Raw genomic sequence first — 26,886 nt, 5'->3', positions numbered from 1 at the left:
AAGGATGTGGAAGCTTTGGAAAAGGTGCAAAGGAGATTTACCAGGATGTTGCCTGGAATGTAGGTCATACGAGGAAAGGTTGAGGGTGCTAGGCCTTTTCTCATTAGAACGGAGAAGGATGAGGGGCGACTTGATAGAGGTTTATAAGATGATTAGGGGAATAGATAGAGTAGACAGTCAGAGACTTTTTCCCCGGGTGGAACACACCATTACAAGAGGACATAAATTTAAGATAAATGGTGGAAGATATAGAGGGGATGTCAGAGGTATGTTCTTTACCCAGAGAGTAGTGGGGGCATGGAATGCACTGCCTGTGGAAGTAGTTGAGTCGGAAACGTTAGGGACCTTCAAGCGGCTATTGGATAGGTATGTGGATTAGGGTAGAATAATGGAGTGAAGGTTAACTTCTTAAGGGCAGCACGGTAGCATTGTAGATAGCACAATTGCTTCACAGCTCCAGGGTCCCAAGTTCGATTTTGACTTGGGTCACTGTCTGTGTGGAGTCTGCACATCCTCCCCGTGACTGCGTGGGTTTCCTCCGGGTACTCCGGTTTCCTCCCACAGTCCAAAGATGTGCAGGTTGGGTGGATTGGCCATGAAAAATTGTCCAAAATTCTTTGATTAACCTAGGACAAAAGTTCGGCGCAACATTGTGGGCCGAAGGGCCTGTTCTGTGCTGTATTTCTCTATCTATCTATCTCCAGTTTTATTCCTTTTGTTATTACTGGGCCTATTCACTGAGCTCCCCTCAGTTACTGTACCTTGTACTGTCGCCCTTTTAGATTTTTGACTATGTCTTCTCTGCCTTGCACTTTTCCCCTTACTTTTAGGGGCAGCAGGGTAGCATGGTGGTTAGCATAAATGCTTCACAGCTCCAGGGTCCCAGGTTCGATTCCCGGCTGGGTCACTGTCTGTGTGGAGTCTGCACGTCCTCCCCCTGTGTGCGTGGGTTTCCTCCGGGTGCTCCGGTTTCCTCCCACAGTCCAAAGATGTGCGGGTTAGGTGGATTGGCCATGCTAAATTGCCCGTAGTGTCCTAATAAAAGTAAGGTTAAGGGGGGGGGGGGGTTGTTGGGTTACGGGTATGGGGTGGATACGTGGGTTTGAGTAGGGTGATCATGGCTCGGCACAACATTGAGGGCCGAAGGGCCTGTTCTGTGCTGTACTGTTCTATGTTCTATGTTCCTTTTGCTTCTGTCCCTGTTTTACTACCTTCCAACTTCCTGCATCGGTTCCCATCCCCTGCCACATTAGTTTAAACCCTCCCCAACAGCTCTAGAAAACACCCCCCCTGGGACATCGGTTCCAGTCCTGCCCAGGTGCAGACCGTCCGGTTTGTACTGGTCCCACCTCCCCCAGAACCCGTCCCAATGCCCCAGGAATTTGAATCCCTCCCTCTTGCACCATTTCTCGAGCCACGCATTCATCCTATCTATCCTGACGTTCCTACTCTGACTAGCTCGTGGCACTGGTAGCAATCCTGAGATTGCTACCTTTGAGGTCCTGCTTTTTAGTTTAACTCCTAACTCCCTGAATTCCGCTTGTAGGACCTCATCCCGTTTTTTACCTATATCGTTGGTGCCTATGTGCACCACGACAGCTGGCTGTTCACCCTCACACACACACACACACACCCCCCCCCCCCTCCCCCTTGACCCTTGCACCAGGGAGGCAAAATACCATCCTGGAGTCTCGATTGCGTCCACAGAACTGCCTATCTATTCCCCTTACGATCGAGTCACCTATCACTATAGCCATGACATTTTTCTTCCTGCCCTGCTGTGCAGCAGAGCCAGCCACGGTGCCATGAACCTGGCCTCTGCTGCCTTCCCCTGGTGAGCCATCTCCCTCAACAGTATCCAAAGCGGTATATCTGTTTTGCAGGGAGATGACCGCAGGGGACACCTGCACTGCCTTCCTACTCTTGCTCTTTCTTTTGGTCACCCATTTTCTATCTCCCTCATTAATTTTCACCGGTGGTGTGACCAACTCGCTAAACGTGCTATCCACGACCTCCTCAGCATCGCGGATGCTCCAAAGTGAGTCCATCCGCAGCTCCAGAGCCGTGAAGCGGTCTAACAAGAGCTGCAACTGAACACACTTCTTGCACGTGAAAGAGCCAGGGACAGTGAACGTGTCCCTGAGCTCCCACATCGCACACGAGGAGCATGACACGGGTCTGGGATCTCCTGTCTTGTCTTAAACCTTAGGTAAACTTATACAACAACAATTTCAAAATAAAAATAAATAAATTAGACAATGAAAAGAATGAAAAGAAAAACTACTTACCAGTCACTTACCACGGTTAAAAAGCACCTCTGAAAAAGCACCTCCTCACACTCTGCACCGAATTACCTCACTGCACCAAATTACCAAGTTGCAATCCCCACTCTGGATAGGGTAGGATGCAACACAAAAGTTTAAACATTTATTACATTTTCCTTTTGGGACTTGAATACAAATGCAGCTTCTTCCATTTTAGTTGGGTTGGCACAATGCCGGCTGATTACCCTTTTCCATCTCCTGTCAACCACCCAAGAATTTTAAATGGGTGAGAGGAACAGAGAGACCCAAGTCTTCAACGATGCCAGGACAAGTAGAGAAATATGTTTTTAAAAAGCATATGGCATGCTTGACTTTATTAATAAAGGAATATATTACAAGAGCTGGGCAGTTATCTTAAACATGAATAAAACACTGGGCCCAGCTCTATTATACTGGTAACCACACTGCAGGAAAAATGTCAAGGCCTGAGAGAGGGTGTAAAGGAGATTTATTAGAATTGTGCCAGGATGAAATATTTTAGTTTCGTGGAGGCATTAAAGAAACAGGTGTTGTTCTCTTTCGAGCAGAGAACATTTAGGGAAATTTTGATGGAGTTGTTCGAAATACTAAAAGGTTTTGGTACAATAAATAAGGAGAAACAGATTCATTGGATATCTCTTTGAAAGTGCCACCATGAAGGGTGCATTATTCTTTGATTCTACCGAAAGGGATATCCTTTTTTTAATTTTAAATATTTTACTTTGGGGAGAAAAAATGGCTTTTTTTAAAATTAAGGGGCAATTTAGCGTGGCCAATTTACCTACCATGCACATCTTTTTGGGTTGTGGGTGTGAGGCTCGCGCAGACTGGGAGAGAATGTGCAAACGCCACACTGACAGTGACCTGGGGCCGGGATTGAACCCGACCCTCAGCGCCGTGAGGCAGCAGTGAAGAAAGGGATAACATAATAACTGTTTTGGCCCTTATTAATATTCCTTTTGTAGTACATGCCCACCTAAAGTGTTCAATACTTTTCCTACTGCTGAAAAAAGAGGCATGTTGCTGAAGCTTTCATTTTGGCACATTCAGGACAAACACAAGAATGCCAAATTTCAAATGACAAAAACAATTTATGTCACAGGTGGAATGGGTCTTGATTGGTTGGAAAGTTGATTCTGATTGGTTAGGGCATTGCCCTGGGGAAAGCAACGGAAAACTATAGACTCCTCCAGCTTTTCGGTCATTTTAAAAAAGCGCAAGCCTTGAACAAAGATCCATAGGCAAGGACCAGTTCTCTGTCGCTCCTAGCAAACTTAAATGAGCAATGTTATGAGCTTGAATGATTAATTTTAATTGGTTGTTACTGTAGCTATTAGCGCACCCAGGATTGTTTGGCAAGTCCTGTTGCTGTTTCAACTGCATATATATTACAGGAAGACGACAATGGGAAAATATTAAGGATATTGAAAATCTGAAGTATAAACAGAAAATGCTGGATGTACTTAGCTACCCTTTCACTTCTTCCCTTTCCAAGTCCATAGTCCCAAATACTCCTTCCAGGTGAGTCGTTGTTTACTTGTACTCCTTTCAATCCAATGAACAGCGTTCGTTTCTCACAACATGGTCTCCTCAACATTGGGGAGACCAAATGCAGATTGGGTTATCGCTTAGCTGAACAGCTCAGTTCGATCCATAAGCATTATCGAGAACTTTCAGTTCCTTGCCAAATTACCACTCCCTTTTCATCCTCTGCCCCCTGTACTGTCCCAGTGAAGCTCAACGCAAGCAGCAAACGCAGCAGTTCATCTTTCAATTAGATACTTTACAACCTTCTGTACTCAACATTAGTTCGACATTTTCATATCATAATCACTGCTTCCATTTTACTCCAGACAGTAGATGCTAGTGCCACCTGCCATGTCTCCAGATCCATTTTTGCTTATTTACTTGTCTCATCGCCGTCCCTTTTTGCCTTGCACCATCAACCCTTTTGCCATTTAATCCCATTCTATCACCGACCTTTTGTTTTATTTTTATTTCACCCACCATCCTCTCTCTGTACATACTTAGAAGCAACACGTTTTTCCAGTTCTGAGGAAAGGTAGCCGATCAGAAGTGTCAAGTCTTTCTCCAACGATGCTGCATGACCTGAGTATTTGTAACATTTTCTGTTCATAGTTATATTGCAATAATTCTGCAGAAGTGAATCTAATTAGATCATAGAATTTACAGTGCAGAAGGAGGCCATTCGGCCCATCGAGACTGCACCGGCTCCTGGAAAGCGCACCCTACCCAAGGTTAACACCTCCACCCTATCCCCATAACCCAGTAACTCCACCCAACACTAAGGGCAATTTTGGACACTAAGGGCAATTTATCATGTCCAATCCACCTAACTTGCACATCTTTGGACTGTGGGAAGAAACCGGAGCACTCGGAGGAAACCCACGCACACACGGGGAGGATGTGCAGACTCCACACAGACAGTGACCTAAGCCGGAATCGAACCTGGGACCCTGGAGCTGTGAAGCGATTGTGCTATCCACAATGCTACCGTGCTGCAATGTTGTATTCTAAACATAGCAATGCTGGTGCCTTTAAAGTACCCAATTCATTTTTTCCAATTAAGGGGCAATTTAACATGTTCAATCCACCTACCTTACACATCTTTGGGTTGTGGGGGCGAAACCCACGCAAACACAAAGAATGTGCAAACTCCAGACGGACAGTGACCCAGAGCCAGGATTGAACATGGAACCTTGGCGCCTTGAGACCGCAGTGCTACCACTGCACCACCATGCTGCCCACTTTTACATTTCTTGCTTGCATCAACCGTACCCAACTTGGAAAAGATCCACCTGAAATGTCACGTTATGTATTTGACTAACATTAACTTTATATTTGTTACAAAGTTGTAACCACAACTGTTGTGTGCGTTATGATAAAAATGCACCAATCATTCATAAAGGATTGTATGAGCATGTCGTGGGTTCATTTATTAATTCTAGGCACATGTGAACAAATACACATGGATAGAAAGCTTAAGGACATCACTGTGTTCTGCTCCAGGCTGAAGTGAAACTGAGGCTAGATCACACTTCCTTTAAAGTGATCATGATGTAGGAGATGCCGGTGTTGGACTGGGGTGAGCACAGTAAGAAGTCTTACAACACCAGGTTAAAGTCCAAAAGGTTTGTTTCAAATCACTAGCTTTCGGAGCACTGCTCCTTCCTCAGGTGATTTGAGGATTCACCTGAGGAAGGAGCAGTGCTCCAAACCTAGTGATTTGAAACAAACCAGCTGGCCTTTAAAGTGATGGCAGCCATCCCTTACTTAAAGGCATATTGCAGCATTCCAATTCTCCACCTTTGAGTAAGGGAGAGCAGCATGCCATGCTTTAAGGTACATTGTAACAAAAAGTGTTCCATTTTGAGGGCTGTAACTCAGGGATTTGCCATGCAATAATCTTTACTATTGTCACAAGTAGGCTTTCATTACAATGCAATGAGGTTAGTGTGAAAATCCCCTAGTCGCCACTCTCCGGCTCCTTTTCGGGTACGCTGAGGGAGAATTCAGAATATCCAATGCAGTGGTAGCTCTGCAGTCTCACGGCGCTAGGTCCCAGTTCGATCCCAGTTCTGGGTCACTGCGTGTGGAGTTTGCACATTCTCCCCGTGTTTGCGTGGGTTTCACCCCCACAACCCAAAGATGTGCAGGGTAGATGGATTGAACACGCTAAATTGCCCCTTAATTGAAAAAAATTAGTTGGGTACACTAAATTTGTAATAAAAAAAGAATATCCAATTCACCTAACAAGCTCGTCTTTCCTGACTGGGAGGAAACCAGAGCACCTGAGGAAACCCACACAAACACGGGGAGAACGTGCAGACTCCGTACAGACAGTGACCCAAGCCGGGAATCGAACCTGGGACCCTGACGCTGTGAAGCAACAGTGCTAACCACTGTGCTATTGCCGCATGAGCTGCAATTGTAATTGAAAGCCCAAGTTAAACTTCATTTACAGCATTTCTGCGCTAAACTATACATTTAACAATTGCACTGTTTTACAATTTAAAACTGAAGGAAATAAGGAGAATAATTGTGTATACAAATGCCTGTTTCTTGCATGCAGAAACAAAAACAGGCAACAGATGGACCTGTGTTAGAGGAATTTGGAGTGCTCTGCTTCTTGATAGAAGGAATCTGACTGGGCCAGCACGACCATATGTGTCAACCTCTTGGAAATGGTCCAGCACCCTGTAGACTCAACTAGCTGACATGGGAATCTGTCACTGCCTTGATTTGAGGCACTGACTTTGTTCCCCCCTCTTTGGGATTTTGTTGGTTGTTCCTTGCAGTAAGGAAACCCTTTTGTTTCCTAATTATCGAAGAGTCATGGATGTGTGAAAACTAGGCCACAGGTCATGGGTTAGTTCTCCTTGTGAAAATAAGATGTGACATGAACCTCCCCACTCCGCCACTAATTTGTTCTCCTCATGAATGCTGCTCAGAGCCACAATTAAAATAAAATACATGAAGACCCAAAGAGCAGACAAATCAAGTTATTAATGGTGGAAATGGCCATTGATGGTAATTGCTGCACATCCTTTAACAAATACCTTAGACATGTTTAGCCATTCAAGAATAATAGCGCCAGGCTGACAGGGGTTAGTAGGTCAAGCCCACAAAAACAAGAGGCCAAAGAAAGGCAATTGCAGTTTTCTATTCATCTTGCCACAAATCCGCTTTGTGCTGCATTAACTGTTTAATTACAGACATTGTTTCAGTAGCCTTGTAGCATCCAATTATATTTCCTTCATATCTTTGTTTAAAATTAAACCCCATCGTCCATGTTAACATGATTGCAAAACTTGAGTGAAGCAAGATTATCCACCGTGCATGGGATGGTTTAGAATACTTGTTGCCTCTGAGAGAATGGAAGCTATCCATACTGATGGGTACATGTGGTAGGGATTTAGTTAAAATTATGAAGTGGGTTTAAAGTCTGCCTTCTCGTTCCACATTGTGAACTAGTGCTCCAATTTAAAAACTGCTGCAAAACTGCACTGAAGGGAACTGAATTAACTGAACTGCCTTGTGTCAAGACTTGAATCTGGTTAATTACTGTTTGGTTCTTAGGACTCCAGTTGTCTGCCGGCTTTCAATTTACAGACAGTCTCATCACATACACACAATCATCTTAGTGAACGCCAAGTGGCGAATTGATTTGGTTGTGTTTTCTCTCCTCTTTTCCGTATCCTAAAAACAAACCTTGCAGATAATATTTCCTTCTCAAACGTAGTCAATTTACCAAGAAATCTCGTGTTTAAATCAGGATTCCAGTCACCTGCGGTTTTAGGCTACTGTCTGCATACCTTGGAGAGCAAGGATAAATAAACATAGTACTCTTCCCAGAGGTGAAGGCGTGAGTACAAAATATCCCACTGGGACCCAGCTGCAGATGATCTGGACTGAATTCCGCCAGAGTGAGTAGAGAATGGCAGTCATGCGTTCCAATTATCATGACCACTTTTACCAAGAGAGTTTGGAAATATGTGTATATAGCATTTTACTTTACATCTGCATGGCCCAATCACCACAAACCAACTCAAAAGCAAAATACCGCTGATGCTGAAAATGTGAAATAAAATCAGGACATCGTCAGCATGTTAGGCAGTATCTGTAGAGAGGAAAAATAGTTCAGTTTTCAGTACTGTATCCTTTACTTGTCAAGTAATCATTTTTAGCATGCATAGGTTGAGACAAGTCAACTTAAACTGTTTATTTAATTATAGATAACATCATGACCAAACCTGATCTTAGCGTCAAGAGCTTTTACAGCACGGAAAGAGACAAAGTCAGTGCCTCAAATCAAGGCAGTGACAGATTCCCATATTAGCTAGTTGAGTCTACAGGGTGCTGGACCATTTCCAAGAGGTTGACACATATGGTCGTGCTGGCCCAGTTATCAAGCACCTATCTACTCTTATCCCATTTTCCCCCAATTTGAAGTGCTCATCTAAATACTTAAATGTTGAGGGTTACCGTCTCTATACCCTCTCAGGCAGAGCATTCTAGATTCCAACTACCCTCTGGGTGAAAGCGTTTTCCCTCACATCTTGATGCTGCCTTCATTCAGTATCCTCACACGCGTGTTTCCAGATGCATGATAATGAAAAGTGGGATCCTTGATATTGATTTTCTCTCCCCAAGGTTAGGAATATTAAGCCCAAGTTAACTTGATATGAACGAGCGATTGAATTTTGCGATAGAGATCGAGATATTCCAATCTTTATGAACTTGTTGTCTCCTTTGAAATCCGCACCCACCTCCTTTCCTGCAACTCCATGTTTGAATCTCTGCACACAGGTTTCCATCCTTACCACAGCAGTGATACAGCCAGATACAACTAATGTCCTCTGTGAGTGTAGGAGTCCTACTTTTTCTCTTCAGCCTTTGACACAGTTGAGAACATCATTTTTATTCCTCATCTTTCCTCCTTTGGCTGGCTTAATTTTACTCTCGTGACTACTGCCTCGTTCTTAGCACCATATGTGAAGGATAGTGCAAGAGCTAACACGTATTAAGATTTGTTCTGAGCATTGTAACAGCACTAATTCATAACTTGGGAAATACGGGGCAGAGCGAGGGTCTCACTGTTAAGACCTCGGGACATCCTGAAGCACTTTACAGTTTTACTTTTGAAAGTGGTCTCTGTTGTAGGGAACATGGTAGCCAATTTACACACAGCAATGCCGCACAAATAACAATTCAACGATGACCAAGTAACCTTTTTTCAGTAATGTCGATGGATAAATATTGGCCAGGGCATCTGGCACAATTCCTCTTGTTTTCGCTCTGTTCAGAGCTCCAGGTCCTCTGGTTAACAGCCTACAAAGAAGAAACTTAACTCTGGAAACTACGCGGTATAAACATGATTTCTTGAGGTATTGTTTTGTCAATTGCACCAGCACAAATCCTTATTTGTGCTGGTGCAATTGACAAAACAATACCTCAAGAAAATTAGGTATTGGAACTGGTACTGGAAAATGAGACAAGTTTCAGATTTTGAAGAGAAGTGAAAATTCCTTTTGAGGTTGAGACCCCAGAGTCGGTTATTAACTTACAGCTGACTCTAAATTAAAAGACTATGCTGCTGTAGCTAACCTATAATATCACATTAAAATCACGCCAGAAACCCATGAGGCTGTCAGCATTCTGGAGTTGCATCTCCCAAGAGTATCCAGTGCTGAGTAAAACAAGTGTTTTGTTGCTATTCCCTTTCACAACGACCTCCATGCGTGGTTGAATTTTCCGTTTTCATAAAGATAAAGGAACTGGCTAACATCTGCACCTGATATGCGCATTGCCCTCTCCTCCTTTGAACCCACATAGCAAACCACATAGTAGCAATGCCAGGACACTGTGGTTCTTAATCACAACACAGGACCTCAGTGTTGGTTCCTATTATTTGTGCAGGACCATTGGACACAGGCTCTTGGTCAGATTAGTTGTGGAACACTGCACTCCTACCAAGTAGTAAGTGATGATTCAGCTGCATCTTTGAGACGGGCAATGTCGATTTCTAGCCATAGAATTAATTGTACTGCTATTGCCTCCAGATGCAAGGAACTAAATTCTTCCACACTAATACAAAAGCAAAATATTGGATCCTGGAGATCTGAAATAGAATCAGGAGATGCTGGATACAAGGGCTGCAATTCTAAATGGGGTGCGGACCAGAGGGATCTGGGGTTTTATGTGCACAAATCATTTAAAGTGACAGGGAAAGTTGAAAAAACAGTTAATAAAGCACCAACATCCTGGGTGGTGTGGATAAGGACGTATAGTACAAAATAAAGGAAGTTATGATAAACCTGTATAAAACACTAGTTCGACCACAACTGGGGCAGAAAATATTCGAGGTTGGGTCCAAGGATGAGGAATTTTAGTTGCATTGTTTGGAGAAGCTGGGACTGTTTGCCTTGGAGAGGAGAATTGGCAGAGGTATTAAAACTCACGAGCGATCAGTGCAGTGTAGATGTACAGAGAAACTTACTCTTGGTGGAAGTAGCAAGAACCAAAGTGCACAGGTAGAATGTGATTTGCAAAAGAAGCAATGACATAATGTGGAAAACTGTCTTCGGGCAGCGAGTGGTTAGGACCTGGAATGCTCTGCCTATGAGAGCATGGTGGAGGCAGATTCAATTGTGGCATTTAAAAAGGAATTGAATCATTATCTGTGAAGGAAATGTTTTCAGAACTGCTGAGATAGATAGGACTAGATGAATTGCTCTTTCAGAGAGCCAACACGGACACAATGGGTCAAAGGGCCTCCTTGCAGTAACCGTTCTATGATTCCACATACTAAGCAGGTCAGGCAGCATCTGTAGAGAGAAAAACCACACTAACATTTCAGGTCTGTGGCCTTTCATCAGATCTAAAACGTTAACTCGTTTTTCTCTGCCCAGATCCTGCCTGACCTGAGCATTTCCAGAATTTCAGTTTTAATTAAACAAAAATTCATTGATGGAGCTTCAAGAAAATGGCAGAGCAAATCTCAGCATACTGAGAATGAGTGATGTATGGTTGCAATGAATTAATTGTTTCTGTGTGAATAATTTCAGCATCTAGTTGAATCATTTTCTGAAACTAAAATTTGTAAATGCTTCACACCCCCTTATTCTACCTTTTTTCTTTCAGGGTAGCCAACCACTGGACCAAATAATAGACACAGTCGTCATCTTGTAGACCTTTCTTCTTCTGGACCCCAATCCCAAAACATATCCAGTCACATACTAATTGGAGTGGCTCAGGGAGCTAGAACACCCAACAGGAATGAGTATTCATAGAGCAGGTGTTCTTGGCATCTATCTACTACTGATTCTGCAGATTCGAGGTAAGCTCAAATCTTTTTCCCTTGACCCTAGTTTTCAATGTGCCACTATTGACAGTCATGCCTTCAACTGTGGCCTCTTAGCTCTGCAATTGCCTCCTTAAACCTCTCATACTCTCCACCTCTCTCCACCTTAAGCAGCTTTCCGTTACCTGTCCTACTATCTGCTTATGTTCGTGTCAAATTTTGTATGAAGTGTTGTGGGACATTTTGCTACTTTAAACAGTGGCGCAGTGGTTAGCATTGCTGCCTCACAGTGCCAAGGATCCGTGGTCAATTCCGATCTTGAATGTCCATGTGGAGTTTGCACATTCTCCCCATGTCAGCGTGTGTCTCGCCCCCACAACCCAAAGATGTGCAGGTTAGGGTGATTGCCCCCACTAAAATTGCCCCTTAATTGGAAAAAAATAATAGGGTACTCAAAAGTTATATTTTTTTAAATTCCGATCTGGGTGACTGTGTAGAGTTTGCACTTTCACCCCATTTCTGAGTGGATTTCCTCCCATAGTCCAAAGATGTGCAGATTAGGTGGATTGGACATGTTAAATTTCCCCTTAGTGTCCAAAAGATAATGTGGGGTTGCTTGGTTATGGGGATAGGTTTGAGGCGTGAGCCTAGGTCGGGTGCTCTTTTAGAAGGTTGGTGCAGACTCGATGGGCCGAATGGCTGCCTCTTGCCTTGTCGGGATTCTCTGATTTTATGAGAGCGGTGTGATAAATGTAAGTTATTGTTTTAAATTTTGATTTTTGAAACTTACGGTTAATATAAGGAGTTGCAAAAAGTGGGGAGCTAAATGTTTTTCCTCTTTGCAAGAAGAAATTACATTTTTAGAAGGTGCATTATTTTTAAGTGTTGACTGAGGAAGTCGGAGTGCTGTGTGGGCGAGAAGGAAGATGCATAAGTATGTACTACATGTGTGTGGCATGACCTTCACTATAACAAACCCAGATCTAAAATGTAAATAACTGCCTTTAGAGGTTTGACCTAAGCATTCACAACATAGAAATTACGGGTTTGCTAGATTTCAGCCGCTGGCTCCAAAATTGCCTTTGTGCAGGCAATGGCTATTATTGCACAGTATATTCGAGGCAGCAGTTGAAAGATTTTTGTAGACTAAGGGAATCGAATGATATGGCAATAGAGCAGGAGTGGAGTTGAGGTAGACATTCTCTCTCTCTCTCTTCCCCCCCCCCTTTCTCTCGCGCACTCTCTCTCGCGCGCACACTCACACGCACGCACTCTCTCTCTCTCTCTCTCTCTCTCATACTCTCTGTTTTGCACATCTCTCTCTCGCACATCTCTCTCTTGCACACTCTCGCACAGTAATCACTCTCGCACAGTAATCACTCTCGCACAGTAATCACTCTCGCACAGTAATCACTCTCGCACAGTAATCACTCTCGCACAGTAATCACTCTCGCACAGTAATCACTCGCACACTAATCTCTTACACGCTAATCTTGCACGCTAATCTCTCTCTCACACTCGCACACTCACTCTCGCACATTTTCTCTCGCTCGCACACACTCGCGATCACACATTCTCTCTCACAAACACACACACACACACTTCAGGTACCATGACTTAAAGAGAACGTTTGCAACCAAAATTGCTTTAGAGACATGGGTCATCTTCATTGATGGTACATTCATCCAGTTTGTGAGGTTCTCTAAAAATATAATTCTTTGTCTACCTTGACCTCCTTCAGCATCAAATTTTCATAATCGTGATTTATTTTTAAAATTCTGTGCCTAGAAACTCCAACTTTCTCTTCCTAATCTTGGTCAGCAGAGTTTCTTTGGTCTAAAATTTTACCAGCATCTCTTGATTGGTAGTGTGACTTGTCCAATCTACCTTCATTATATTCTCCTCAAAATACCACAACTCTGCAGTTTCAATTCTTCTCTGCATTGCTTCATTGATTATCCAACACTCGTTTTCAAATGTCAAAATTGATGTGATGCAGCAATCCAGGATTCTGAGTGCTGTTTACATGACCAGGTTGATCATAACTTTTTCATTTTACACTCTTATTTTCCTTTTGGTTACCACTGGACAATTTGTTTCCTTACAATTTATTCTCAGCCGCTTTTTGTCACTTTCACTATACTTTATCCAAATCTTTTGAAATTTCATAGAATCATAGAATTTACAGTGCAGAAGGAGGCCATTTGGCCCATCGAGTCTGCACTGGCTCTTGAAAGAGCACTCTGCTTAAGCCCACACCTCCAGCCTATCCCCATAATCCAGTAACCCCACCTAATCTTTTTTTGGACACCAAGGGCAATTTAGCATGGCAAATCCACCTAACCTGCTCATCTTTGGACTGTGGGAGGAAATTGGGGCACCCAGAGCAAACCCATGCAGACACAGGGAGAACGTGCAGACTCCGCACAGACAGTGACCCAAGCCGGGAATCGAACTTGGGACCCTGGAGCTGTGAAGCAACTGAGCTAACCACTGTTCTGCTGTGCTGCCCACTTGTTTCTCTTGAGAGTCGGCAATAGGATCACTGTCTTCGGCACATCTTGTCTTATTAAAGTTGTAACCTCACGACCCGAGTTTGATCCCGGCCCCGGGTCACTGTCCGTGTGGTGTTTGCACAGTCTCCCCGTGTCTGCGTGGGTCTCACCCCCACAACCCAAAAGATGTTCATTGTAGGTGGATTGGCAACGCTAAGTTGCCCTTTAATTGGGGGGGAATTAATTGGGTATTTTAAATTTATATTTTAAAACACTGTATTACTTCATGAAACTAATTCATGAAGGTCTTCAGTGTCTCTGAGAATAATCTCATTGGACAAACTGAATAAATTTGAGGGGGAAAATCTGACCCTTTTTTAAACATCACAAAATTGCTTCGATCATCTCTGCAATTCTTGTCGTACATATGCATGTAGTGTAGGGGACGGCACGGTGGTGCAGTGGTTAGCACTGATGCCTAAGGCGCTGAGGACCAGGGTTCGATGTGGAGTTTGAAATTTCTCCCCTTGTCTGCGTAGGTCTCACCCCCACAACCCAAAGATGTGAAAGTTGGGTGGATTGGCCACAATAAATTGCCCCTTTATTGGGGAAAAAAACAATTGGATACACTAAATTTATTTTTTTTAAATGCATGTTGTGTTGGTACACCCATCTTGCTCTGAGGGAGGACATTCCAGGATTATTACCCAGCAGCAGTGAAGGAACAAACAAATCTAAAGCATGAACTAATGAGCATGTTATTGTCTCTTGACCTTGGTGGCAAAGAACAAAGAAATGTACAGTACAGGAGCAGGCCCTTCGGTCCTCCAAGCCTGCGCAGACCATGCTGCCCGTCTAAACTAAAATCTTCTACACTTCTGGAGTCCATATCCCTCTATTCCCATCCTATGTCAAGATGCCCCTTAGACATCACTATCATCCCTGCTTCCACCATCTCTGGCAGCGAGTTCTAAGCGCCCACTAGCCTTTGTGTAAAAAAACTTGCCTTGTACATCTCCTCTAAACCTTGCCCCTCGCATCTTAAACCTATGCCCCCTAGTAATTAACCCCTCTACCCTGGGAAAAAGATTGAGAGTGATCAGAAATTGTTATTGGTAGAAGATCAGCGATATTTATTGAATCTACAGCAAATTGTGAATGGTGCAGTTGCTGCTGTTATGATTGTTGTACTCAGTCCATATTTTTGCATGTCTCACCTTATTCATAACTTTTAGTTTTCGTGTTTCTATGTCTTGTAAAATGTTAATCTATAAATCCAAACTCCTTTATGTATTATGGAAATTTTATGAGCAAAGTACCTGCCTTTTCAGCGAGATTGATGCTTAGCCCTGGAGAGATCCACTTAAAGCTGAAAATTACAAAGAAGGAATGCAGTTAACAAATGAGTAGCTGAGTCTTACTACCCAGGTTGGTTCCTGGCTTATTTAAGAAACAGATGGGGTAGTGGTGGAACAGCACAATTAGCATCAGCACCCTTTGACTTTAGAAATGGGAGCAGAAATAGACCATACGGCCCCTCAAACATGCTTACCATTTAACACAATCGTAGCTGATCCTCAGCTTCAACTCCATTGGTTCTTCATTGGTTCCCATATCCTGAAAACTTTGAATTCTTGCTCTGATCACTATCCATTAGACAGGATAATGATGATTTTAAAAAATTCAATCATGTATGTACTGTAATTAATGTATATTTGAATAAGATATCAGAGTGATGTCAGGAAGCATTTCATCAGAGACACACAATTGGAAGGAAATCTAGAACTCTGCTGGCTGTGCAACTCCTCCTCCCCCCCCCCCCCCCCCCCCCCCCCCCCCCGCCCCAAAAAAAGCTGTCGACTAGACATTAGGTAAAGCCCTTTTATTATATAAAGAGATTAAAGAATACGAAAACAAGGCAAGTAAATTTAGCTGAGATAAGAGGAGCATAGTGGTAATGGCACTGGACTAGTAATCCAGGTGGCCAAACTAATGCCTCAGAGACACCGGTTCAAATCCTACCACGTCAGGTGGTGGAATTTATATTCAATTAATAAATCTGGAATTGAAAAGCTAGTGTTAGCAATGGTGACCATATAACTCAATTGTCGTAAAAAACTCATATCTTCACAAATGGCCTTCCGAGAAGGAAATCTTCCGGCCTTATTTGGCCACAGGTCCTGATCCACAGCAATTTGGTTGACTCTTCTCTCTGGAATGTCCGAGTAAGTCAGTTCAAGGCAACAAGTGTTGGCTTTGCCAGTGACGCCCACATTTCATCAACGAGTAAAGAAAAAAGAATCAGCCTATTAGTCTTGATTTAATTGAATGAGGAACAGGTTTTAAGTGGCCTATTTCTATTTAGAAAATTGGCAGTAAAAGCAGGAAGAAAGGCAAAGTATGTGGGAAGTATTGTTTTTAACAAGTCCCACCTAAGAAAGATGTTAGTATGCAAAATTCAGATGCATGGATTAGTGGTAACATGTTGGCATGGATTGGAGAATTGATTAGCAGACAGGAAACAGAGTAGGAATAAATGGGTCTTTTTCAAAGTGGCAGAAGGTGACTAGCAGGATCAGTGTTTGGGCCCCAGTTATTCACAAGACACATCAATGATTTGAATGTGGGAACTAAAAGTAATATTTCAAAGTTCGTTGACAACCAGAAACTTGGTGAGAATGTGAGTGGCGAAGAGGATGTTCAGAGGCTTCAAAGTGATTTAGACAAGTTGAGTGCGTGGGAAAGTACATGTCAGATGCTGTATGATTTGGATAAATGTGAAATTATTTACTTTGAATGGAAAATATAATGGCAGAGTATTATTTAAATTGTGATAGATTGGGAAATGTTGACATAGGGACCTGGGCACCTGAATATACCAGTAACTGGAGGAAAGCATGTATGTATAGCAAGCAATTGAGAAAACAAATGATATGTTGGCCTTTATTGCAAGAGGACAGACGTACAGCAGCAAGGATGTCTTACTGCAGCTCGACAGAGCCTTGATGAGACCACGCCTGCATTCCATGCAGCTTTGGTCTCCTTATCTAATAAAGCATATGCTTGCCACCGAGCAAGTGCAGCGAAGGATCACCAGACTGATTTCTGGGGTGGCTGGATTGTTATACGAGGTGTGATTGGATTGACTGGGTAATTCACTGCAGTTTAGGAGAATGAGAGGGGATCTAATTGAAACCTCTAAAATTCTGACAGGGCTGGACAGACTAGATTCAGGGATGTTGTTTCCTACGGATGGGGGAGTCCAGAACAAGAGAATACGGAGTAGGTCATTTAGGACTGAGATGAGGAGAAACTTGTTATCTGCGGGTGGTGAACCTGTAGAATTCTCTACAACACAAGACTGTGGAGGCTAAGTCACTGAATATGTTTATGAAAGAAATAGATTTCTAGACTCTAGAGGTCAAGGGATATAGGGAGAGTGTGGAAGCATGCTGTTGAGATAGCATGGTCAACCATGATCACTTTGAATGCTGATGCAAGCTTGAAGGGCCGAATGGCCTACTCCTGTTCACCAAGAAGTAGCTGTTTTGAACCTTGAATATATGCAACGATTGTGGGTTTTTTTTAAAGTGCCAACGTTTGTATGAGTTATCAAACAAATATTTTTGACAATGCAGTTCCAAAGTTAGGTATCATTCTGTTAAAAATGATTTATCCCTGAGTTTTATTGCCAATGAAACACAGAATGGTATGCTGTCATCTGAACACTCAATGCTCAGTTTTTTATCTTGAAAGAAGCAAACATGAGGAGAAGCAGCCTATCTGTAATAAACCTGTCCAGGTGATTGCAAATTACATGGGGAAATATAAATATTTGATTTTAAGTACATGTGAATCTGTTAGTGCCAGAGAAAACTACTTGTGGTCACACCCCCATTAGCTCTCATTGCTTAAATGCGTAAACCAACATCAAAGTTCAGTGGACATTGGTCTTTCAATTTTTGTGGAAATAAAACAAGCTAAGAAACACTATGGATCGTGCTGAATGCTGGCAGCGATGCACTGCACTGTTGGGTTTCTAACTACAGGAAGCTCATACAGGAAGTCATTGTCTGATTGCTGGGGAATTCACTTCTCCCAACACACTGCTACTTCCTGAAAGCAGCATACTCGACAGTTCCTGGAGACAATATAAGCAGTTTTATTACACCAATTTCAAAAAACAGAACCAAACATTAATCACTTGCAGGAAACCAACATTTTATGTTAGCAATAGTAGGTGCAGCGATGTTACACGGGCTTATTAAAACCTAGCATGGTGCAACGCACCTCAGGAACTGGACAAAACAGATTAGAAATCTGCTTTAGATCCATATTCTATGTATACATCAACAAATAGGAATTCAAATGGTGAGTCCCTCTAGTTTTTCTTGGGATATGAGAAACATTATTCACCTGTACTCCTATGATTGTTTGGAGGGCACCATTTTTAAAAAAAAACAATCCTTTATCATGCTCTGAGCTATGATGGATAAGTGTCAGGCCACATTAATTAGTCCCATTGCGCACCAAACCAAATATAGCACCATGCTCCCTTTTGCTTCCAACCTATTTTCCCTCGTATTCTCCTGGAGCTTATCTTGTCTATAAAAATGGCCTATTGCTCCATTTGGGGCCGGTTAGCTCATTGGCTAGATATGTGCTACAGATTAGTGGCAACAGAGTGGGTTTGATTCCTGTTCTGGCTGAAGTAGACTTGAGGCCTGTTTTCCCCTCCTGCCTCTGAAAGAGGAAGGCAATGGCAAACCACTACTGAGAAAAACAATCAAGAAAATGGTTCAGGATGAATAATCAGTGGACAATGAGCTAAGGAGTTGCCTTTGGGCAGAACACATATAACATGATGACATTGGCTTTATTTAGTCATTCCTACTATGTGTGACCCATCTAACGTCCCCTCCTCACCTGGCTCTTTCTTACCTTACCCGCTCGCTGACACTTTAAATGGACCCCTCTCTTCATACTGGTTTAGCTCACTCAGCTAAATCGCTGGCTTTTAAAGCAGGCAAGCAGCACGGTTCGATTCCCGTACCAGCCCCCCCCCCCCCTCCCCCTCCCCGCCCCGGACAGGCGCCGGAATGTGGCGACTAGGGGCTTTTCACAGTAACTTCATTGAAGCCTACTCGTGACAATAAGCGATTTTCATTTCATACTGACTTTCAAAAGCAGTAATGATATCCCACCTCAAAAATTGTCCCTGTCTTTGTAATCTTCCTTTCCTCAACACAATGGTGGGATGTGGTGATACTACCCAAATCTATGCTCATTTTGCCTGTAATTTGCTGTTTGAATTTATCCACTGATTTCCACCCTGCTACAGGCTATCAAACAAACCCAACCAAAGTCTCATATGATGTAATTTGTGGTTGATGAATTTATACCTCCTCAACCTCTTTACATCACTTGACACGGTCGACTGTAACACCTATCCTCGATTCATTTCTGTTGGACTGCCCTGGCTTAGTTTCATTGTTGTTCATTTGATTGTAGCCAGAGCTTCTCCAGAAAAGGGTTTTCTTCCTGGCCCCATGTCATTACCTTTTGAATCTCCCAGAATTTTATCCTTAGACTCCTCTCTTCCTCATATACTTGGGTGGGGATGAGCTTCCACATATACGCTGATGATAAGTATCTCCATTTCTTTACCAGTCCACCTTTAAGTTTCCATTGCTTATGTGGTGTGGAATTATTGTTCAACGTCCAGTCTGAGCTAAGCTACAAGTTTTTCCAGTTCTAAGAACAAAGAATAATACGGTATAGGAACTGACCTTCGTCCCTCCGAACCTGTACCGGTCCTGATACCATCCTTGGCCAAAACCCTCAGCACCTCCTTGTGCTGTATCCCTCTATACTCATCCTATCCATGTGTTTGGCAAGATGCCTTTTGAATGCTTCCACAATCTCCCCTGGCAGCGCGTTCCAGGCACTCACCACCCTCTGTAAAAATAACCTGCCTCGCACATCTCCTCTAAACTTTGCCCACGAACCATAAACCTATGCCCTCTGATGACTGATCCCTCCACCATGGGAAAAAGTGAATTTGTCAATGTTCTCTGTTGATGATTCTTTTTGTCTACTATATACATACTGCGTACGTTCCCTCAGCCGCAGAAAAATACTTTTCACTGTACTTTGGTACATGTGACAATAAATCAAATCAAATCAAGTGCTCATCATCCACTCGATCCATGCCCCTCATAAACTTGTAGATCTCTATTAGGTCACCCCTCAATCTCCGTCATTCTAATGTTCAGTGTTGGGAAAACAGATGCCATCATTTTCAGCTTCTGCTCTCGCACTGTTTCTACCAATTCCACCTCTGTCGCTGGCCATTTGATCAGGTTAAACCACTATTCACAGCCATGTTGTTCAATTTTTTATAATATAAATTTAGAGTACCCAATTAATTTTCCCCAATTAAGGGGCAATTTAGCATGTTCAATCCACCTACTTTGCACATCTTTGAGTTGTGGGGCCGAAACCCACGCACACACGTGGAGAATGTGCAAACTCCACACGGACAGTGACCCAGAGCCGAGATTGAACCTGGGACCTCGGCACCGTGAGACTGCAGTGCTACCGCTGCGCCACCGTGCTGCCCTCATGCTGTTCAATTTGACTGCAAGCTAAGCCTAAAATTCCATATCCTCTCACATCCCAAACACCACCTACGTCAATCTCAGTAACCCTCTGTCTCAAACTACCAGCCTCTTGTGACCTTCAAACTCGACTGATCCAATTGTCTCCTGACAGGCATGTCATTCCCCACTCCACAGGACCTTCAACGTACCTCTATCCTATCCCCTACCAAGTCCTGCATTCCTATCCTATTCACACTTACCTACATTATCGAACCCGGGACCTCGGTGCTGTGAGGCAGAAATGCTAATCACTGCGCCACTGTGCTGCCTTTTCTATCACGCCTCCTTGATCTGCCTGCAGTTTTGGTCACGGTTGGCCACCCCACCTCCACCTCTACTGTTGTCTAGCTGAGTAGGATTGCACTCCCTTGGTTCCATTCTTAGCTATCTAACCGTATCCAGAGTATCACTTGCAATGGCTTCCCTTCCCAAACTGTTACCTCTGATGCCCCCTAAGAATCTCCTCTTGGTCCCCTCCTATTTCCCACAGGCATGCTGCCCCTCGGCAACATCATCTGAAAACGCAGCGTTGGTTTTCACATGTACACGGATGACATGCAATTCTTACCTTGCCACTACTCCCTCTACTCCTTCACTGTTGCTCAATTATCCAAACTTTATCGACATCAAGTACTGGATGAGCAGAAACTTCCTCTGGTTAAATACTGGGAAGTTTGAAATAATTGTTTTTGGTCCTCGCTTCAAACTCCTCTGGCTGCTGATTCCATCCCTATCCCAGGCAAAGGTCTAAGACTAAACCAAACTGCTCACAACCACCATGTCATATTTGAGCTCAATATGAATTTCTGACCCTATGTCCGCACATCACCAAGGCCACTAATTTTCACTTCCATAAATTTCTGGACTTTGTCTTTGCCACAGCTCATCTGTTGCTAAAAGGCTCTTTCGTGGTCTAGACTTAATTATTCTAATGTACCGCTAATGACCTCCCACATTCTACTTTTGTAATATTGAAGTCATTCAAAACTCTGCTGCCTGCACTCTGACAAATAGCAAGTCCCGTTCGTCTATCTCCTTGTGCTTAATGACCTACATTCACTCCTCATCAAGCAGTGTCTTGATTTTAAAATGTTCCTCCTTGTTTTCAAATCCCTTCCATTGCTTCATCCTTCCCTTTCTCTAAAATTGCCTCAAACCCCACAATACTCTTAAGATATCTACGCTTATCTAATACTGGCCTCTTGACCACCCCCAATGTTAGCCCCTAAACCATTGTTCACCATGTCTTCAACTGAGGCATAGACGCCACCAGGAGAGGTACCATCAACGCTGTCTGAGATGCATTCTCCTCATCAGCTGGGAGGATAGGCTTACTGACATCCGTGTCGTTGAAGGAGCCAAGAGCACCAGCATCGAGGCCATGATCATCCAAAACAATTCCGCTGGTCTGGCCATGTGCTTTCCAAAGCACATCTTCTTTGCCCTGCTCAAGGGAGGTTTCCGAACAAGAGGACAAAGGAAGCACTTCATAGAACTCTGAAGGCTCCATAGACACCCTGAAGGCTCACCTCAAGAAATGCAACGTCAACGCCTGCTCAGAAGACACCTACCTGGAGGATCCTCCAGATTGGAGGGACAATTTCTTCAAGGACGCCTGACGGCAAGAGGAGACCCGGAAAAGGAACCTGAGAAAGGAATACCAGCGATCTCCAGTCTGAGAACCGATCCAACCTCCCAGAAATGCCTATCAAAGGTGCGGTCGAAGATGTGCCTCTAGGATTGGGCTCGTAAGCCATGTGACAACCCACAGAACCCATGACCAGTAACCCGGAATTTCTTAGGTTGACAATCCTTCTCATTGGTGAGTGATCGCCGAAGAATAAGACGTGTGGGTGAAATGCAGGATTTTGAGCAGCTGTCAGACAGATTGTTGAAAGTTAATGATCCAGGCTGTTGATGGCAGTGATCCAGAGGATGCTGTAGGGGGAAGTGTCCTGGGATGGTTGGTGGACAGAAATCCTAAGGCAGTCTTCCTTGACCTAAGGCCTCATTATTTGTATGCACACTGAATATAACCTTTTTCCAGCTCATGGGCAGTGTCAGTTCCTGAAGATTTTGTGGAGGCTCCATAATATCACTGAGATTATTAACCTCCAGTAGTTTAACAATGGAGACAAGAATGTTCTTGTCCAATCTACCTGGTGTTTTTGTGGTTTGGATTAATTTCTGTGCTTTGGCTTGTAGCGGCTGCAGTGTAGTGGGAGCAATTCAAGTGGCGACGATGACTTAAGTGGAATCTGTGTCCAGGTGTAAACAGTGATAAAGCAAGATTTTTTTTTGAGCACAGCAGCCATAAATTAAAGTGAAGGCAAAGGCGATGTTAGCACCTGAGGCTGTTCTGCTGTTGGCTGAGGTAGCATCCAACGCATAGGAATAGAAACAGAGGTCAGAGCTTAGGTAGGCAGTGTCCCAGAGAGAGTAGATTTGGGATTGGGCCAGAGCAAAGATTAAGCAGAACTAAGAAGCAGACAAGAAGATTTGCATTCTGAAACTAACCCACCAACCTTATTTTTTTTACTTCAAGAAAGCCTGCTCTTCCTTCTCTCTACACACACGAGCAGACAGTTTAGTATACCTTCCACCCACAAGAAGTGGCAGACATTCTAATAATTACCATAAAACATTCTTATAATTACCATATGCGTTCAGTTGCATTGCTTGAGTGTGTTTTTTTAACCTGAAGCAGAGTTACAAAGCCAGCTTAACAAACACCTCTGAACAATTAATGGCCCAGGAAAAAAAAGCTCTGAAAATGGGACTTCTATTCTGGCAAGACGATCAGAATTGGTGTCTTTCAATTCAATTGTATCTGTGTACCTCTGAAGTAAGTTGGAGCATGACGATAGTAATAGTGGCGCGTTTATTTGACAAATTAATGTAACTAGTTGCCTGCTTCTGCTGGAGTTCTACTGGGGCTGTCCCCAAATACATCTTCGCTTTTCAGGCTGTCAAAAATCCTGGCAGGCAACCAAAAAGATAAGATAATTCCCTGATCAGGTTTGTGATCGTGTGCTTGACTGACCATGTGTGTACTAGCATGACAGGCTGTGATGGTAATAAAGGACCACCTTGTACATTGTTAACATTGTGCTTCTGCTTGTTGAACAGGGATGTCTGCATAGTTGGCGCTTGCCAAATGATTGGGTTCAATGACTTTACTGAGGTGGTATCATTAGTAGGGCTAGATCTGCCTGTCAAGGAGTTTAATTAAAAATGAGATATGTCAACAGTTCAGCCAAGTTACTCTTGGGGGAAACGCAATTTATTATTACAGTATGTATGTCATGCTAAGATTAATAGCTTCTTGTGCAAATTCTGTAGGCAGAAAGTTTAGTATCTAGCCCCATATAATCATTTTTATTAGCCCAGTTAACTTGTTACTGAATTACCATAATTTCACAATGCACAGCATTTACATTCAGTTTCCTTTTTTAAAAAAGCATGCTATTTGCCATTCCAGATTCATTTGTAAGTTTACATTTTTATTACTTTTTGTCTTGATCTCAGTAAAGATGAGTGATAATTGAAACGCATATTGCGTAAGTTTGAGTGCAAATGACAGGATAATGCTGGCTTCGGCATCATCCTGTGCTGTAAAATATTTCTACGCTATCTTTTGATTTGAATACCATACTAAGTAGATCATTGCATTTGGATTTTTGTTAAATTGAAGCTATGGTTGCTATTTAGGATTGGATTGGATTGGATTGGATTTGTTTATTGTCACGTGTACCGAGGTACAGTGAAAAGTATTTTTCTGCGAGCAGCTCAACAGATCATTCATGGAAGAAAAGGGAATTAAACAAAATTCAAGAAAATACATGAGAATACATAAAAGGACAACACAAGATATACAATGTAACTACATAAGCATTGGCATCGGTTGAAGCATACAGGGTGTAGTGTTAATGAGGTCAGTCAATAAGAGGGTCATTTAGGAGTCTGGTGACAGTGGGGAAGAAGCTGTTTTTGAGTCTGTTCGTGCGTGTTCTCAGACTTCTGAATCTCCTGCCCGATGGAAGAAGTTGGAAAAGTGAGTAAGCCGGGTGGGAGGGATCCTTGATTTCCTTTGTTTTTCTTGAGAGCTTATCATTAAAGCAAGTATTCAATTCTGTCTGGAGGCAACCCTCGTTTATGGCAGTGAATGTGCATGTGGTAATTTGTACTGTGGGAACCTGCACCCAAGTGAGCTCACCGTGCACCATGCTACACAGTCAGATCACTTAAATACTTCATAGGTCACCTTGAACAATTTGTGCTAAACTCCAAAACAACTTGGGAAAGAAAGGATCATCTTCAGTGAAAGTTTTTCTTTAGTTCTATGAGACATCAATTCCCATTGGGAATGTGGTAACTGGGGCACTCAAGCACACTGTCTCACTGTTAGCTTCTCTAGGATTACTGCACTTATGATGGAGAGGAGAGATAAATTAAGAGCCTACCTTCCTTTCCCCGCAGTTAGCCGTTATAGATCCAAGTATATGTTAAAGAAGCACAGGGAGTTCTATCTGTTTTCTGCCCATAATCTATCTCTCATCCAACAGCTAAAACAAAAAATCTGATATTTATTTCATTCCTGAGTTCCGCACGTAAATTCGGTATTGGTTTTGCTTTCTAAAGAGTGACCACACCAGTCTGACGTTGATTATTGAAGGTTTTGGGCCACCCTGAAGTCTTGAAAGTTGTTATATAAATGCAAAAATACTTCTTTCAACTCATTATGTAGGTTCCCCAAAAGGCACTGCTGATGGTACTACTTCAGTGCTTTGAGATGCCTGATGTAGGTTGTTCAAGTCTTTGAAGCACGTGGGGAGTGCAGGGATCAATACTGTCCAGTAAACCATGACCCTCATCTAGGGTATGACATCCTGGTCCTCAAATATCTTTTCCCCTCACTTGGCCATAGCTGAGCTGGCGCATTGGAGGTGATGTCTGTCTTCACCAAGAGAGCTCCCAAGATATAGACAATGGTTCACATTTTGCGGGATCTTGCTGTTGATTAAGCAGCATATAGATTACCAGGCTAATAAAAAATAGCTTGAGTATTTGCATTTGCCTCATGTGGATTAACCCATTTTGATCTGAATGAGGGGGAATTGCCTTGATCAGGTCTAGGTCTTTATATATGGCTAATTATGAAGGTAAAATGTGGCATTTAATGGCCTTCCCATATACACCCATGGTAAAATCACATTTGGAACATTGTGTTTAGTTTTGGACTGCAAACCATATGAAGTCAAGTGAGGAAATGTGGAGTCACTTGGATGTTCCCTCTAATGAGGGGTACATATATAAAGATTTGAAGAATTGCTGCTGTTTTCATTCATATGGAGGATTGTGGCCTTTGGATTGTTCAAAATTATGAATTAATTGGACATTCTGTTTCCAGTGAGTGAGTGATCTAGAAGGAAGGGACTTGATGTAAGATTGAATTTGAGGTTTATGCCAGAAAGTAGAATGAGGGGTGGCACATGGCGCAGTGGTTAGACTGCGGCACTGAGGACCTGAGTTCGAATCCCGGCCCTGGGTCACTGTCCGTGTTGAGTTTGCACATTCTCCCCATGTCTGCGTGGGTTTCACCCCCACAACCCAAAAGATATGCACGTTAGGTGGATTGGCCACACTAAATTGCCCCTTTTGGAAAAAAAATAATTGGGTACTCTAAATTTATTTTAACGAAAGAAAGCACAATGAGCTATTTTACATCGAGGATTGTGAAATAGTGGAGTGTACGACTGGAGATTGTGATTGGAGCAGAGACCGTTCAAACTTTCATGAAAAGTTTGGCTTTGTGCTGGATTAGCGGGAGGCATTTAGGATCAGTTCTACTGCTTGTATAGTGGGCAAATGCTTGGGCTGAACAGACTGTTTCCTGTTGTAATGTCTATGCAATTATATAGATTTTCCTCATGTTCACTTCTTCAGTTAATTTCTCAATGATGAAAACAGGAATTTCATGGAGCATATACTCTCTTATGGTCATCTAAATTTGGATTAAAAATTCTTGAAATTGTATGATTGCTTTAGCTTTTAAATTACCAGAGGAAGTTAAATATCGTATTCGTTTTGGCTGCCAATTTGGTTCATTTCTCTTTGCTTGCAGCAAATTTGATTTGTAGTTTAGCCTAGCCTGAAAAACGTGATCCTTACCATGATGTTTTTCTGACTGTCAGAGATTTCAGGAGTATAGATGAACATCTCTCCAGTGTGTAACTTGAGACCTGAAAATTCTTAATCCCATCTGATGGCAACCAATTCATTGTATGTATGATGTGGGCAAGTTTTAGTTTACATGGGACAAGAGTCTACCTTTGGCAGCCATGTTTTGGGTACGTATGAGCAAAATATCTGGGATAAAGGCAAGTTGTAACCATGTGTCCAGAAAACTCGAATCACTTTGCAAACAAACTAAAAGTATGCCAGATTGACTGACTAAGACAATACTCTTAACGTTTGTTTTCATGGATAAAAGGATTGTTCGTTTCAGTTTCCCCTCCAGTTAAAGCAACTGCGTATGTTCAGGGCAATTTGCATAATAGAAAATGCATTCCGTTCACCAACTTGACAGGGTCCTAATTCAT

The 26,886-nt window shown here is 42.9% G+C and overlaps 1 protein-coding gene across 3 annotated transcripts in view; it reads left to right on the top strand.

Moving 5' to 3' along the window:
• bmpr1aa (bone morphogenetic protein receptor, type IAa) overlaps window positions 1-26,886 on the top strand; it is a 155,591-nt gene that overhangs the window by 72,783 nt on the left and 55,922 nt on the right. For 2 of the 3 annotated variants that reach the window (XM_038782693.1, XM_038782694.1), the window contains exon 2: window positions 10,968-11,163. In XM_038782693.1, coding sequence (XP_038638621.1) covers window positions 11,103-11,163 — 61 coding nt within the window. In that variant the 5' untranslated portion in view covers window positions 10,968-11,102. Of the gene's footprint in view, window positions 1-3,805; window positions 3,825-10,967; window positions 11,164-26,886 lie in introns of those variants that run through there. The other variant, XM_038782695.1, reaches the window with a different exon arrangement.

Source organism: Scyliorhinus canicula, chromosome 22 (genome assembly GCF_902713615.1).
Source record: "Scyliorhinus canicula chromosome 22, sScyCan1.1, whole genome shotgun sequence".
NCBI classification, from domain to species: domain Eukaryota; kingdom Metazoa; phylum Chordata; class Chondrichthyes; order Carcharhiniformes; family Scyliorhinidae; genus Scyliorhinus; species Scyliorhinus canicula.
Note: the sequence above shows the minus strand (reverse complement) of the source record. Positions and strands in the feature narration are given on the sequence as shown.